The 16,140-nt window shown below is 37.0% G+C and overlaps 1 protein-coding gene across 1 annotated transcript in view; it reads left to right on the plus strand.

The window, feature by feature from the left end:
• The first annotated feature begins 1,667 nt into the window (after positions 1-1,667).
• The window catches only part of TMC3 (transmembrane channel like 3), a 98,593-nt gene continuing 84,120 nt past the window's right edge, over positions 1,668-16,140 (plus strand). The window contains exons 1-3 of the mRNA XM_075855243.1: positions 1,668-1,771; positions 3,886-4,032; positions 4,859-4,934. Coding sequence (XP_075711358.1) covers positions 1,668-1,771; positions 3,886-4,032; positions 4,859-4,934 — 327 coding nt within the window. The remainder of the gene's footprint in view (positions 1,772-3,885; positions 4,033-4,858; positions 4,935-16,140) is intronic.

Consider the following 16,140-nt stretch of genomic DNA (forward strand, 5'->3'; position numbering starts at 1 on the left):
CCTTCATTAGGCCCAAAGGCAGCCATAGCAACCATCTCCCCCCTGCGATTGAGATGCGGGGGGCGCGATGAGCTGTTAGAGGGGGTCGCCCCCCTCTTTCCAACGATTTAAATTCTGCGGTCGCTATTGACCGCAGCATTTAACGAGTTAAACGAGTGTCGGCTGTAATAAACAGCCGACACCCGCATCGTATGGAGCGGGTTCACTCCGCGAGCCCGCTCCATACTTCCCCTACCCGACTTTGGTGTATGGATACATCAAATGTCGGGAAGGGGTTAAAACACAGATAAGAGTGTTAATAAAGTTGAGTAATTGTAAGTATTTGTGAAAACCACATCTTGGTATAGTGAATCTGTCCATTAATTGAGTGAAAGTCAGTAGACCAGTGGAGTCAGTAACATCTCCCAAATGTGTAATGCAACATGTTAACAAGCTCTCATAAGAAATTTTGCGTGAGTAGTATTTCCACCACCATTCTTAACTACCCTCCTATTAAATTCTTCTATCCAAAATAAAATCATTTCCTTAACTTACCATGCAATGGTAGACACACTAATCATAGCCCCCCCCCCCCATCCCCCACCCCCCCCGGGTTAAAGATAAATGGGAAACAGATTTTAACGTTCCTGTATCTGCTGAGAAGTGGCATAAAGCATTCAGTTTACCATCCAAATTACCTAAATGCATTAATCATATGGAGGATTCCAGAAAAATCCTCTATAGATGGTACTACACTCCCCAAAAAACATCAAAACTATGCCAAGGATTGGAGGGTAAATGTTGGAGATGTCAGAGAGCTGAGGCAAATACGAAACATATATAGTGGGAATGTACTGTTGTGAACAAACTGTGGAAAGCTGTTGGACACTTATCAGTTATCTGTGAAATTAAATTGACCTTATCCCCTTTACAATATTTACTGTCTTTTGACATTGACTTATTTCCTAATAACCTTAGGACAGTCATTTTCCATATATTAGTAGCAACTAGACAAAAAAATTGCATAATACTGGAAAAAATCTAATATTCCTTGGTTGGCAGAAATCATCTGTTTGGTAAATGACAATTGCTCTTAGTCTAGGCAGGTTTCCACGGTTCCTTCAAAATTGGGATATTTGGCTTCATTCTAAATATAATAAGGTTTCTATTCAGAATTATTGATAGTATATATACCATGTATATTATTGTACATTCCGGTGGTATTGCTACTCTCCTCAACACTGATCTTATATAATTGCTTACGTATATGCACCATACTCCTTATATTCTTTGGAAATTTAACTCACTATGTCACCATAGTTGGTTAATTTATAAATTTTTATTGTTACTTTTGTTTTATGTAATCCCTTTGTAATAGGTCAATGTAACACTGCAATTATCTTATTTCTAACTGTATGCATTACTATTTGGACCCAATAAAAATAAATGTTTTAAAACACAGATAAGAATAGTATAGTAGAAGTAAAAATAATAATAATAATAATAATAATAATAATAATAGAACATAAAGTCATTTGGTGCTTCCTCAAGCAGGAAACCTTCTATTAGAAACTTGTAGTCCTCAGCCCTGTCACACTGGTGGGCGTTACAGGCAATAAAACTGGAGGAGAGTGCTTTACTAAGCACACAGATCAGCTCATCCCAATAGAGGAAAGGATTATACTGCAATGACAACAGGGAATTCATCTTCAGCACTGAAGCCTACAAAGTCCACTAAGAGATATAAAAGTGCCAGGAGGAATACCAATATTTACAGGGTTCCCCCACAGAGGTAAGATGATTTACAGCACATGTGCAACCTATTCTATTCCTATATGTGAAATGAATGTTCACGTATTTTTTTATAACACTGTTCTTGTATCTGTAATACAAAGTTAATTCTAGTGCAAGTGACAATGACACATGGGGTAAATATAAAATAAGAAATTTATTGAACATTGTCAGCTGTCAATGTCATTTCAATTCAACTGAATTTTTCTTTGTTGGTTACAAATATGAATTAAGTTTGTTGCATTGATCGATTCAGCACCATGGAGAGCAGCTGGTTTATAGTATTCATTCTATGGATATTTTATTTTTCTATAAAAAATTCATGGATTTTTCTTCTATATCCATAAATGTTGGCTAGACTATGTTGTAGAAATCCTATGTGTAAATGGTAACAGATTTGATAAAATGCAAAAAAAATTGTGTACAAATGTAGGGGAGTTGAATTTGTCAGTTATCAGTTTCTTCTTTCCATCGTTATGGTATTAAGATTACTTAGTAGTCTTACCTGTGGTCCCATGGAAGACCATTGATATTTGTGGTCAAGATGACATGAGCTAAGCGGGTCTGCTCTTAAAAGAAACAATTACTTTTGCCACAGTTTTTATGTTTCAATAATTTTTATTGAAGGTTTAAGAAAAGGTACACTGTACATCAAACACTGCAAATAACAGTTGGGGGCATTCCCCGTAATTGAATTATAAGAGACAAATATATTCCAAGTATTGCCATATATCGAAAAAAAAAAAAAAGGAAGGATGGAAGGAAGGAATAAAAGGGAGGGAGAGAAAGAGGTGGGGAAAAACAGGAAAATGAGGGTCAGGTGTCCTCTAGGCAAAATGAACCTAAGAGATTGTCCCAAGGTATCTGAGCCATGGCTGCCAAACTTGAAGGAAGAGCTCCTCCTTATCTGAGACCATACAGTGTAAACGGTCATTGACCATAATCCAATTCAGTTTAGTCTTAACCAGATGAAGAGGAATCACAGGACTTTTCCAGGCTGTAGCTATAGCAATTTTGGCTGCCAGGAAAAGAAAGACTACAAATTTACGAGAGGCTTTAGATAATCCAGGGACGGTCTCATTAAGTAATGCCTTTGACGTGGACAGTTTCAAGTTAATCTGAGTTATAGAATATATCGGGCAACCCCACCATATATGCAGAAGGTCTCCCACACATCCACAGTTTCTGAAGCAAGAAGACGAGGTAGAAGAAAACATCTTGGCCAGTCTAGAGGGAACTAAGTACCATCGTAAGAATACTTTATAATTGGCTTCGACCAGCGCAGCGTTAATATAAATTTTCGCAGTACGTTCTGCCATATCTTGCCATTCCCTAACAGTAAAGGATGTGTGTAAGTCCCTCTCCCACATAGACATATATGACAGCTTGTCCGATAGAGAAACAAAAAATGGGTAAATATTAGACAAGAGATGATGACCACTAGAATTATTCAGACATAAATTCTCAAATACTGAAGTATTCTTCAGAACCGAAGTAGGTTTAAATGAGGAGATAAAATGGTAAATCTGGTGAAAGTGAAAAATCTCAAAGTCCGGCATGTGGTGCACGGACTGGTAAAAATGACAGGATTTTACTCCTAGTCTATCACAAAAGTGTCCAATTCGGTATAGATTTTTATCCAGCCACCATTGAAACGCTGACGGTTGCATTCCAGGAGCAAAAATAGGATTAGCAAATAATCTGGCTGCAGGTGTGTGCACAGAACAGAGCCGGAACCTATGACTCAACTTATCCCACAGCGCCAAGGTAAAGGAGAGGAGTGGACATAACACAGGTGGTCTATGTTTGGGCTTCAGCCATAACAACTGGTCTACAGGAAAATCCGGAGTAGCTGCCTGTTCGATAGAAATCCAACGTTTTTGGTTACTTATACTATAGAGTGAGACTAAGGGTGTCAAACGAACAGCATAGTAATATTTAGTGGGGTTTGGTAAACCCAACCCCCCCCGGATACTTTAGGAGCATATAGAGTACTGGACTCTACATGATTTAGGACCCAAAACGAAGGACAATATAAGCCTTTGAAGGTCTTTTTGCCACAGTTTTTAAAGTGTTTCTTTTCATTCTTTTTTTTTTATTTGCTTGTTGTGGCAGTAATTCAGATGAAGATGAAAATGCTGAAGGAAATGAGGACAATAATGATCCAGAGACTATCTTCCAGAATATACAAATCCAGAAGGAAACTGTTTCAAATATCCGATGCAGACCTTGGCCAATGAGACAAAAGCTGCGTTCACTTAAGTATGTTTGCATGTGGGAGTTGACTCAGTTCTAGTTCTAGTAAATGACCCTACTTGTAGACATTTAGTATTTTAGTTCTGGTTCTAGTAATTTATCTAGTTTCAGTCATTCAATTCTGTCTCTAGTAAATGATTCTAGTTGTAATCATTTAGTTCTAGTACTAATAATTGACTCTAGTTATAGTCATTCAGTTCTAGTTCCAGCCATTGACTCTAGTTGTAGTCATTCAGTTCTAGTTCTAATAATTGACTCTAGTTGTAGTCACTAAGTTCTAGTTTTAATAATTGACTGAAGTTGTAGTCATTCAGTTCTAGTTCCGGTCATTGACTCTAGTTGTAGTCATTCAGTTCCAGTTCCGGTCATTGACTCTAGTTGTAGTCATTCAGTTCTAGTTCTAATAATTTATTCTAGTTGTAGTAATTTAGTTCTAGTACCGGTTATTGACTCTAGTTGTAATCATTCAGTTCTACTTCTAATAATTGACTCTATTTGAAGTTAATAAGTTCTAGTTCCAGTCATTGACTGTAGTTGTAGTCATTCAGTTCTAATAATTGTCGCTAGTTGTACTTATTCAGTTCTAGTTCTAGTCATTCAGATCTAGTTCTAGTTTTGACTCTAATTCCTATAAATAGTTAATCCCATTAAAATTTTCTGACTGGACTTGCTTCCAATCTCAGAAATTTGTTACTTTCTTTAGTTTAAGGAGTTTTATAGATTAGATATACATAATGTATTTAGTGTAAGGAAACCATCAGGTCAGATAAAATATTATATTGTAGATTTTCAGCTTGTATGGAACTAGTAATGCATTGTGACTGTCCAATAGGCAAGCTAAAGAGATTGTGCTGAAGTATGAAGGACGACTCACCAGAACACGGGGTTATCAAGCAGCTGGAGCAGAGGTGAGGTCTAACATTTAGAAGTAATTCTTCTGTATTTTAAGTTAATGACTCTTTCCTGACCTCCAGATACATTGAAAGATACCAATCCCATATTTGTACTAATAGCCTGAGGTTACAGTAAAGAGCTGCAGTAATTAAAGTTTCCTCCTACTCACCCCCATATTACTTTGAATGGAGTGTGCAGCCTGCAAGTGAATAAAGCAAATATACAACAAAGAGCACTTAATTTGTAATTCTAGATTAGAAAATTTAATTTTCATACTATGGTACATACCCTAAGAGTAAAACTCAAAACCCTAGAGCACAAGGACATTTTGAGTCTTGAGGACACAGCAATTATTTCTTAGTTTTTACATTACTGCGATTTAAGAGCCATAAGTTTTTTTATTTTTCCATTGATGTAGCCGTATAAGGACTTAATTTTTAAATTGCACAATTTTGGGGTGCATATAATGTTTTTTAAAACTTTTAAAAAAAATTTAAGGGGCTAAAAAAAAACAACAGGAATTCCACAATTATTTTATTTTTTATTTTTAAATAGTTGACTATGCAGTATAAATGACATGTAAACTTCATTTTGTGGGCCAGTACAATTACTACTTTTACTATTTTTGCACAACAAAAACTTTTTGCAGCAGAGTTTTAGCTGTGATATAGTGCTGAAAGCCGTTGTTGATAGTGCCAGTGCCGTAAATGTACTGCACATGTCACCAAAGTGTTAACAGAGGTTCTATAGTTTGTTATAAATATTAAGGACTCATGCATTGTCATATAATAGCTCTGTACAACTTCCCAAGTCCAATGACCAATATTGCAAACTAATTTCATACAGAGGAACAGAAAACTTTTTTTATCATACAGAATCTGACAGAAAATAATTATAGCATGCTTCATCAGATGTCATATTATGGAGGTATTATCCATTCTCTGTAGTATGGAGATGCAAGGACTTTGTATACCATTGTAGAGGCATTGTTCACATGGCTCTGTTGTGTGCATGGAGCCTTAAAGAGGCTCTGTCACCAGATTTTGCAACCCCTATCTCCTATTGCAGCAGATCGGCGCTGCAATGGAGATAAGAGTAACGTGTTTTTTTTTTTTTAAAAACAAGCATTTATGGCCAAGTTATGACCGTTTTTATATTTATGTAAATAAGGCTTGCAAAAGTACAACTGGGCATGTTTAAAGTAAAAGTACAACTGGGCGTTTATTGTGTTCGTTACATCTGGGCGTTTTTACTTCATTTACTAGCTGGGCGTTGTGTATAGAAGTATCATCCACTTCTCTTCAGAACGCCCAGCTTCTGGCAGTGCACAGACACAGCGTGTTCTCGAGAGATCACGCTGTGACGTCACTCACTTCCTGCCCCAGGTCCTGCATCGTGTCGGCCACATCGGCACCAGAGGCTACAGTTGATTCTGCAGCAGCATCAGCGTTTGCAGGTAAGTAGCTACATCGAAGCTTCTATTTATAGGAGCACAAAGATGGCAGACCTGGGGGCCTTCCTTAGGCCCCCAGGCTGTCATAGCAACCATGGGCACCCCGCAATTGCATTGGGGAGCCGATGAGTTGTTAGAGGGGGTCGCCCCCTCTTTCTAACTATTTAAATGCTGCGGTCGCTATTGACTGCAGCATTTAATGGGTTAAACGAGCGTGATCCCGCTCATTACTGTGAAGTGTTGGCTGTAACATATAGCCGGCACCCGCATTGTATGGAGCGGGCTCAGCCCGTGAGCCTGCTCCATGCTTCCCCTACCCGGATATGACGAAGGCATGCGTCAAACGTTGGGAAGGGGTTAAAACAATATATAGACGTGTGTCATTATTCACCCAATAAAATTAAACAACAACAGACAGCTGTGAGATGAGCTTTTGGAAACATAAAATCTGTGTAATTTTCCATGCATGATGTTTGGTTGCACTGCCGTGTAGGCAAGTTATTAATCATATTTTATTTGACTTTTATAGACCTTTTAGAACATGATATTATCCATAAATCAATTTTACGAAACCTAATAATGATAAAATGATGATGGTTCACATTTACATGTGCACACATGGTTTTAATATACCAAATTCCACTTTTACTAGCGACATATGTTGATCATATGAAAAATTCCATGTATTGAATCTTGAAATATTTTCTAGGGCAATGCAGAAGCTAAATAAGCCCTAGATTATTTGGTTGGCTATATGGAATACTTTTACTCTGGCATATTAAAAAAACAAAACAATAAAGTTTTCTACTTTTCTCTCCGTTAAACTTTATCTAAACCTGGCCTATATGTACCTAATCCATGAATGGGTTTACCTTCATAGATACCAAGCAGCTTAAAAACTTCTTTGATACAATTAGTAAAAAGAGGAAAAATATTACTTTGAACTGCACATTGTTTTCTGTATTTCCCTTTATAATTTTCGGCAGTGAAAAATGTGGCCAGCCATAAATTTCAAATGAATATCAGACCATGTAATATTACGATAGGCCTGGTCCGCTAGAGTGTGAGCCGCTTTGACTAATAGAGTTGGGTCCTGAACAGGGGACTCCCCTCTATGATATCTATATGTACTAATAAGGCATAAGGGTAGGATTTAAAAATGATCTCTGGTAAGGGAATTCAAATTTCATTTCTGTGTCTCCAATTGGTTTACTGCAGTGGTTTCAACATCTCTGTGCAGCGCAGAACTCGGTATTTATCGTGTAATCATACCTATCTTTTACATTAAAATTATTTAGGATGGCTAAAACGTAATGTTATTAAAGACATTATAACAGAGTTCATAACCTGTGTACACACCGTGGCTTTTCCCCTATCAGTGATAGCAGAATATAGAACTAACGCAGCTTTATCAGTGCTGCTCAGGCTCTTTACAGTGACATCAATGTATAATTTATATGTCATCAATTTAACCAACTGACTGCTCCTTAGTACAAATAAACAGCGGCTCTCAAATGAGAGAACCCAGAAGTGCAGGCTCTAAATCCGTTAGTGGCTTCAGTTAATTCTTTGTTTAATTAAAATACTTCAGTCACGCAATAAAATGTGAAATAGCTCTGTAAAAATTAATGAACTTCCCCATGTTGATTTATGGAGCAGTAATTCTGTGAAATCCCGTCTGTTGATAGAACGCTGCGATTTGTGTGTTTTCTAAATGCTTCCGGAAGATACATTTTGTGCAGATAATATGCAAATGACCAAGGCTTTCGGACGTATAGAAAAATAACCTATTGAAATGCAATATAAACACTGTATACCCATAATTATGATGTATAATAGTTCAACAAGAATGCAAACATTGCTCCTTGTATAATATACTGTTTCCAGTGAAATGCATTAGTTTCCATACACTATTAAAACGACGTATGTTTAATGCTTTATCATTCAGAAATGAACAGAACTAAGCACCATTTAATTGTGAAAAGTCAATTACTGGTTAGACAGTTCTATTGTGGAGTGCCCTCAATATTTCTATGGGGTCAAATATAGACCAAAGAACATTTGCAAATAATTTTCATGCTTTTGATATTCGTAGCACACAAATACAGATTTATAAATGCTGTCCTAGGGTGCATCAACTTACATGAAGGTGAAAATGATGCAAATTTATCAAAATGGTGCACATGGCATGATAAACTTGGTGAAACATACTACAGCATACATATACACCTGCATTTTGTATCTAAAAATGGCACGTCTGACTTAGCCACATATTTTTTTTAACAAATTAAGGGATAGATTTATTATGACCGGCGTTTTATATGCCAGTCTTAACTTTTTGCTCCACTAGAGTAAAATGCAACAGATTTAATAATAATAATATTAATAATAATAACGATCTTTATTTAGCGCCAACGTATTCCGCAGCACTTTACAATTCAGAGGGAACATGTACAGACAATATCAGACATTACATAGTGACAAAACTAACTAACAATTCAAACAAGAGGAGTGAGGGCCCTGATCGCAAGAGCTTACAATCTATGAGGAAATAGGGAAGACACAAAATGTAAAAAGTGCTTGTTCAGTACAATGGTCCAGCCATCTTTTGTACACATGGGACGGTACTAAGAAATCTGCATGATCCGGTCACCAGCCAGTATCTGTGTATGACTGACATGAAGTGCATTAGGCTGCAAGGAGTGTGGGGGATACTGCTAAATGAAGGGGTCAATTTTGTTAATAAATGTGGCCTAAACTATGTCTCCTTGGAGGCCATGTCCACTTTTCTTATCAGGTTTCCAAATTTGCCAAGCAATCTTACTGCAAATCTGTGGTACCTCATCGTTTGCAACTTTTTTCCCCGCAGTTTACGCCAAGACTGGCAAAAATTGCATAATAGATGTGGGCCATTGTGCCTAGACAACATGACCACTGATAAAAGAAACCAATGAAGACAAGGCAGCACATCCAAAAAATACAGGAACTTTATTCACCCTTGCATAGGTGAATAAAGTACCTGTATTTTTTTGGATGTGAAGCCTTGTCTCATTGGATTACTTAGCAGGGCACTTTTGGATCAAGTCCTGTAAGGCTTGCAACCTTCTATTTATTTTGCAAGTGCTGTGGTGCTTTTGAGTTTTGCACTGATAAAGGAAATCACTGACAGCTGGGAAGAAGGGGGCATTAGAACATACAGAAGAGGGAGCTGAGGGGAAATGGCACAGCAGCAGGTTATGACGTTAAATAAATGTATTTTTGCAAGAGGCATTAGTCTGTAAGGGTATGTTCACACGCTAAACTAAAAACGACTGTAAAATACGGAGCTGTTTTCAAGGGAAAACAGCCTCCGATTTTCAAGCTCTTTTTAAAGCATCGAGCGTTTTATACGGCCGTTTTTGGAGCTGCTTTTCTATTGACCCAATGAAAAATGGCTCCAAAAACAGCTCAAGAAGTGACATACACTTCTTTTTTACAGGGCGTTTTTTATGCGGCCGTTGGAACAGAACGCCGTTTTTCCCATTGAAATCAAGGGGCAGAAGTTTGGAGGCGTTCAGCACCCGTATTTTTTGCCATTTTTCGGGGAGTTTACGGCCTGAAAAACGGCTGAAAATAGGCCATGTGAACATACCCCAAGTCCTACAGTATGTCTATCTTCTTAATATTTGTTGCAATTATAAAAATGACATGAAAGTTGCATGTAGAAATCTCAATGTTGGGGCTTCGCCATGGGCCATTATAGTGCCATTCTTGTGCATATAAGTAAAAGGAGGCTGAAATGCTATAATATAGATTCATATTTTTGTTTCTAGTATCCTAGATGTGGCAAATATGGTTTCATAATAAAATAAAAAAATCACCCATTAGCCAATATGTGGCTGTCTCGTGGGAAATAAGACAATAAAAAATACATCAGAACTAACAGTGACAAGTTGGAGACAAATGCATATTTGTCCTTAGGCTCTCATACTTTTACAACTTAATCTTTCTTATAATTGTAATGAATAATCAGAACCTGAGACACACAACACCTCCTAAAATAAAAGATGTGCATTGTTCACACATGCCACTTATGCCTATGTCTACATGCACATATCTTCACAAAATCGTCAAGACTAAATAGTCTAAAACTCTTTGCAATCAGGATGCCATAAACATGGATTTGACAAATGGCCTGATTAGGCCTAGGGGGTGATTAGATGATCAACTGCCCATCTTCTCACTCCTTTAGTAGAAAAAAAAATATCCCATTGTGCATTTGGCTAATAGTAGCTAGCAAAGAATACAGAAGTGTCAGAGTCTGCAATATTCATGAGAGGGGCACTCCCTCCGCCTCCTCCTGCCCCTCTAACAAGTGACTGATTGGCTGCCAAGTAGCGCGTTGTATATGATATATATCTGATTGGCGCAATCAATCACTGATGAGAGGAGCAGAAGAAGGCGCGGGGATCATGAATACAGCAGACATAACTATGAGTCCTCTGTATTCTTTGCAAGCTGCTATTAGCAAAAATGTTATATATTTTTATGTCATTTGGGCTAATAGTGCAACGGGCAGCATAGAATTATCACAGATCCGCTTTAACAAACTCATAATTTATAGGGAAATTTAGGGAAATTTTATATAAAACTCATTTGAATTCTGTGATGGCAGTATAATGTGAACATTAAAACAAGGTTAATTCTGCAAAATGTCTCTATATTACATTTCTGTTGAATGGAGCAGTAACACGGCACCTATAGAATTCTATGGGGCCCTGTGTACTAATGTATGCCTCCGATTTTATACAGATTTTCATATGTAAAGTGTGCCATGTTCCATCAGATGCCATATTGCGGAGGGTATTTCAGCCAGAAGTATATGGCAGCACATGGAGTGCCTAGGAATCATAGTACAGAGCTGCAGAGACTCCATATGCCATTGTACATGCTATGTGCATGGGACATTACTTACATTTAAAAAAGTATATATCACAATACATATAAGTTTGAAAGCTAAAAGATGATAATAATAACAACAATAATAATAATAATAATAATAACCCCTTCCCCCTGCTTGCATTCTGGGCCCTAATGTCCAAGCCATTTTTTACATTTTTCCATTGTCACATTCGAAGAGCTGTAACTTTTTTTATTTTTGCGTCGGCATAGCTGTATAAGGTCTTGTTTTTTGCGGGACGACTTGCAGTTTTTATTGGTACCATTTGAGAGTAGATGCGACTTTTTGATCACTTTTTATCAAATTTTTTTTAAGTCAGGATTAACAGAAAACAGCAATTTTTCCATTGTTTTTTATTTTATTTATTACAGCGTTCACAGTGCGGGTTAAATAATGTAACAGCTTTATAGTCGGGGTCGTTACGGACGCGGCGATACCAAATATGTGTAACTTTTTTGCTTTATTGTATTTTTTTTTAATAGTAAAGCATTTTGTAAGGGGAAAAAGTGGGTTTTTCATTTTTTTTTTTCACTTTTTTTTTTAATTAACTTTATTAAACTTTTTTTACTTTTATACTAGTCCCACTAGGGGACTTCACTATCCTTTGATCGCTATTATAATACACTGCAATACTTTTGTGTTGCAGTGTATTATTGCCTGTCCGTTTAAAACGGACAGGCATCTGCTAGGTCATGCCTGCGGCATGATCTAGCAGGCATTCGGTCCAGGCAGACCTGGGGGCCTTTATTAGACCCCCGGCTGCCATAGAAGACACTGACACTCGGCGATTTTATCGCCGGGTGTCGGTGGGAGAGAGAGGGAGCTCCGTCCCTCTCTCCAAAACCATTCAGATGTGGTGCATCTATTGTGCACGCTATTGTGCACCGCATCTGAAGGGTTAAACGGGTGAGATCGATACTAATATCGATCTCACCCGGCAGAGCAGGGACGCCCCCAGCCCTCAGCTGCCTCTGGCAGCTGAGAGCAGGGAGATTTGACGGCTCCCTGCTCTGTTTACTTTATTCTACAGCAGCGCCGTAGAATGGCGGCGCTGTAGAATAAAGCCCATTAATGACCGCCGTGAAAAGGCTTATCGGCGGTCATTAAGGGGTTAATAATAATAATAATCACAAAACAGTTTTTATACAGTTTACTAAAGTGGTGGACACAAAATGCAGAGGGCCACCATGCAAGAATAGTTTATGGGTCCCTTGATCTTCAATAGCTCACCACAGAGCCACCCTTCTTCTTTATGTTTGTTTTTTATTTTTCATTTTCAATTTTTCATTATCTAAATTAAAAATTAATCCTAAAATCTTGCAGTTTCAACTTTGGCCACTGAGCCTCACAATAGACAGACACTTCCTGTTCTGCAGACATCATGTCTCAGCAGTCATCTCATTATCATCACAGGCAGGATTACAATGACAGGTAACACCTCTATATAGATAACACAGGATCCACCATTCACAATATACAGACATTTCCTGTTCTGTAGAGATCACTTCTCAGCAGTCATCTCATTATCATCACAGGCAGGATTACAATGAAAGGTAACACCTCTATATAGATAACACAGGATCCACCATTCACAATACACTTCCTGTTCTGTAGAGATGTGCTGGGTGAGCTGGGAAAAGAGTCTGCGAGGGCGCTGCTGCAAACGGATAAGACCGAAAAGGCAAGAACTTCGGAGTGATGATAATAAATAGAATTTATTGGTGATATGACTACGCGTTTCAATGCCGTACCGGCATCTTCATCAGGTCATGAAGGAAAGCACACAAATCACTGTTTAAATAGAATGTTAAAGTTGAAAAAAACCCGCCAATGTGAACGAGGACAGGGCGTTCTAATGACGTCAGAGTTCAAAGGTTAAAACATGACAAATAACAATGATAATGAGATTAGAACATATGGTAAACATAATTGCAATGATAAAAATGGAAAGGTAAAATACATAAAATGGGAAGCGATATGAGAACAATGAAAGTAATAACACGGAATGAATCACAAAGGATGCCGAAACCCGATGAATGGCTGCCCTTGAAATAAACAGATAAAAATAGATGCTAGTGTAAATGATACATGTATAGATATACAACACACACGGATATGTGGTATGGGAATAAAAATTTTTGGGGCAGAAAATGACGTTTGAAAGAAAGACAAATAGTCGGCAACAGTTCTAAAACCACAAGATACGAATAAAAGAGCTATAAAAAGAGAATAAAAGGGGTGACAACGTCAATGGACTGAACTTTGGGCAAAGTAAGCAAGGCAATACCGTAAAGTATGTAATATGATATACACAACTATGTACATAATGTAGTGTCATAACTCAATAAAAAATATAGGACCGGGTAGCAGATAATGAAAATGATTTTGAGGATAAAGAGTACAATATAAAAAATGTAAACGGTCCACATAATAGCACAATTATCAGGAATGTCAGAGACATAGTAAGAAATATCATTATATACTCTAAAGAACTGAGTCGGCAAAAGCCGGTAAAACATAATTGATGGCTCAACGAAATTGGAAAACCGTAATGTCTCATGTATAAAATTAGAATGCAAAAACATAACTGTGAACAATTATAAGAGAGTGAGAGTAACAATAATGTATATGAAGCTAGTCAACAAATATGTATGGTATGGTATTATAATACGCTATGTAGCCGATTGTAAAGTCGGCAGCCGGTAAATGATAATTAGTAACAAAACGAAATAATAAAGAGCAAAAAGTTTATGGGAGAGAATGTCAGAAAAAGGAGAGGGGGGGGGGGAAAGAGGGGAGATAACACAAATAAATAAAAATAAAAAGGCCAAGCTATGTGTAATAGGGGTAACAAAAGGATAAGTAATGAACTGTACGATTGGAGAAGACGGTAAGTAGTAATTAACAGTTGGTACTATTAATACTAATAATGGCCAAAAGGAAAGGCCATATGTCATGAATAAATTCAATGGGAAACATAACAGTGCATATATCAGAAAAATAGGAACACTAATAAAACATAAGAGAAACGATGAGAAACTTAAAATGAGCAAAGATCTGAAAAGAGGAACACTGATGATACATAACAAAATGGCACAGAATGTATTGAACCAACAATATATGGTCTCGGGTCGGAAAACAATACAGTGATGATATAATATAGTATAATGTAATATGATATAATAATGAAATGAATCATAAATCAATTAACAAAAAGAATAAGAGTATATAATATTCATAATTAAGGCATTTACTAATCAAGAGTAGACTCTGATACATCATTGAGGCCATCAGGTTGGAGAGTTTTCATTTTAAAAATCCAGTAATTTTCGCGTTGTTTCAGTTTACTGAATCGATTGGTGATGTTAAGCGGAATTTGCTCTATAGGCGTAATGAGCAAACTACTAAACTGGCTATTGTGTGTAATGGAGAAGTGTCGAGAGACACTATGTTTTAAAAAAACAGTATTTATGTTAAATCTGTGATTATTAATCCTTGTCCGCAAACATTGCGTAGTACGGCCAATATATTGGAGATGACATGGACATTCCAACATATAGATAACAAAAGAGCTTCCACAGTTCAGAAAGCTATTGATATTGAAGGATTCTTTCGTTACTGTGGATGTGTAGGTGGAGGCTTTGTGAGTTATGTTGGTACAGCACATACATCGCTGTCGGCCACATTTGTAAGAACCTAAAATCCTAGGAAGCAAAGTGGAACAGGGTACCATGGGATTTTTCAGTTTGCTGGGTGCTAAAATGTTTTTAAGAGATTTAGAACGTCTATAGGTGATAGTAGGTCTATCAGGTAATTCTGTTTTTAAAAAAGGATCATTTTTCAAGATGTACCAATGCTTATCAAGAACCTCTCGGATTTTTTTGTTTCCACTGTTAAAAGTTGTAATAAAATTATTACTAAAATTCTGTTTACTTTTAATTGCTTTATCTTGCTTAATGCATGAAACTTGTGAGAGTAGAGAAGCTTTGTGACGTGCCCCTTTAATAAGACTCAAAGGAAAATTCTTTTCCCTGAACCTTTTTTCTAATAGGTTACATTCCTCTGTGAAATCCGAGTCAGTTGTGCAATTTTTTCTCACTCTTCTAAACTGTCCAAAGGGAACATTTTTTATCCATGGGGGATAATGGGCACTGTTGAAATTTAAGTAGCTATTTACATCAACAGATTTAAAATGTGTCTTTGTTGTAAATTTATTAATTCTGGTATCAAATGAAATGGTCAGGTCTAGAAAGTCGATAGACAGAGTAGAAAAAGTGTGTGTAAAAGACAATCCTAAGCTATTCAAATTTAAGTGCTCAATGAAAGATGAAGCCTCAGTCTCATTGCCCAACCAGATGAAGAGGAGGTCGTCAATGTAACGTTTATAAAATAAAATTTTGCTTTTAAAGGGGTGATCATGATAAATATACTGATCTTCAAACTGTCCCATATATAAATTGGCATAAGATGGTGCGAACCTTGAGCCCATGGCGCATCCTTTAATTTGATTATAAAATTTATTATCAAAACTGAAAGAATTGTGATTTAAAATAAAGTCAACACATTTAATTAAAAATTCAGTTTGATTCTCTGGCATACAGGTTTTGGTAGATAATGCAGACCTAATGACCTCAAGACCTTTAGAGTGGGGAATATTACTATAAAGGGCAGTTACGTCAGCTGTAAGGAAATTGATGGGGTACATAGAATTGGTGACATTTAATGAATGGAGTTCTCTAATCACTTGGGTGGAGTCCCTAAGATATGACGGAAGGCTAATTACTAAAGGTTGAAGGTGAGTGTCAATGAAATGTGAAAGATTACTAGT

The sequence above is a fragment of the Rhinoderma darwinii genome, chromosome 3, assembly GCF_050947455.1.
Source record: "Rhinoderma darwinii isolate aRhiDar2 chromosome 3, aRhiDar2.hap1, whole genome shotgun sequence".
Lineage (NCBI taxonomy): Eukaryota > Metazoa > Chordata > Amphibia > Anura > Rhinodermatidae > Rhinoderma > Rhinoderma darwinii.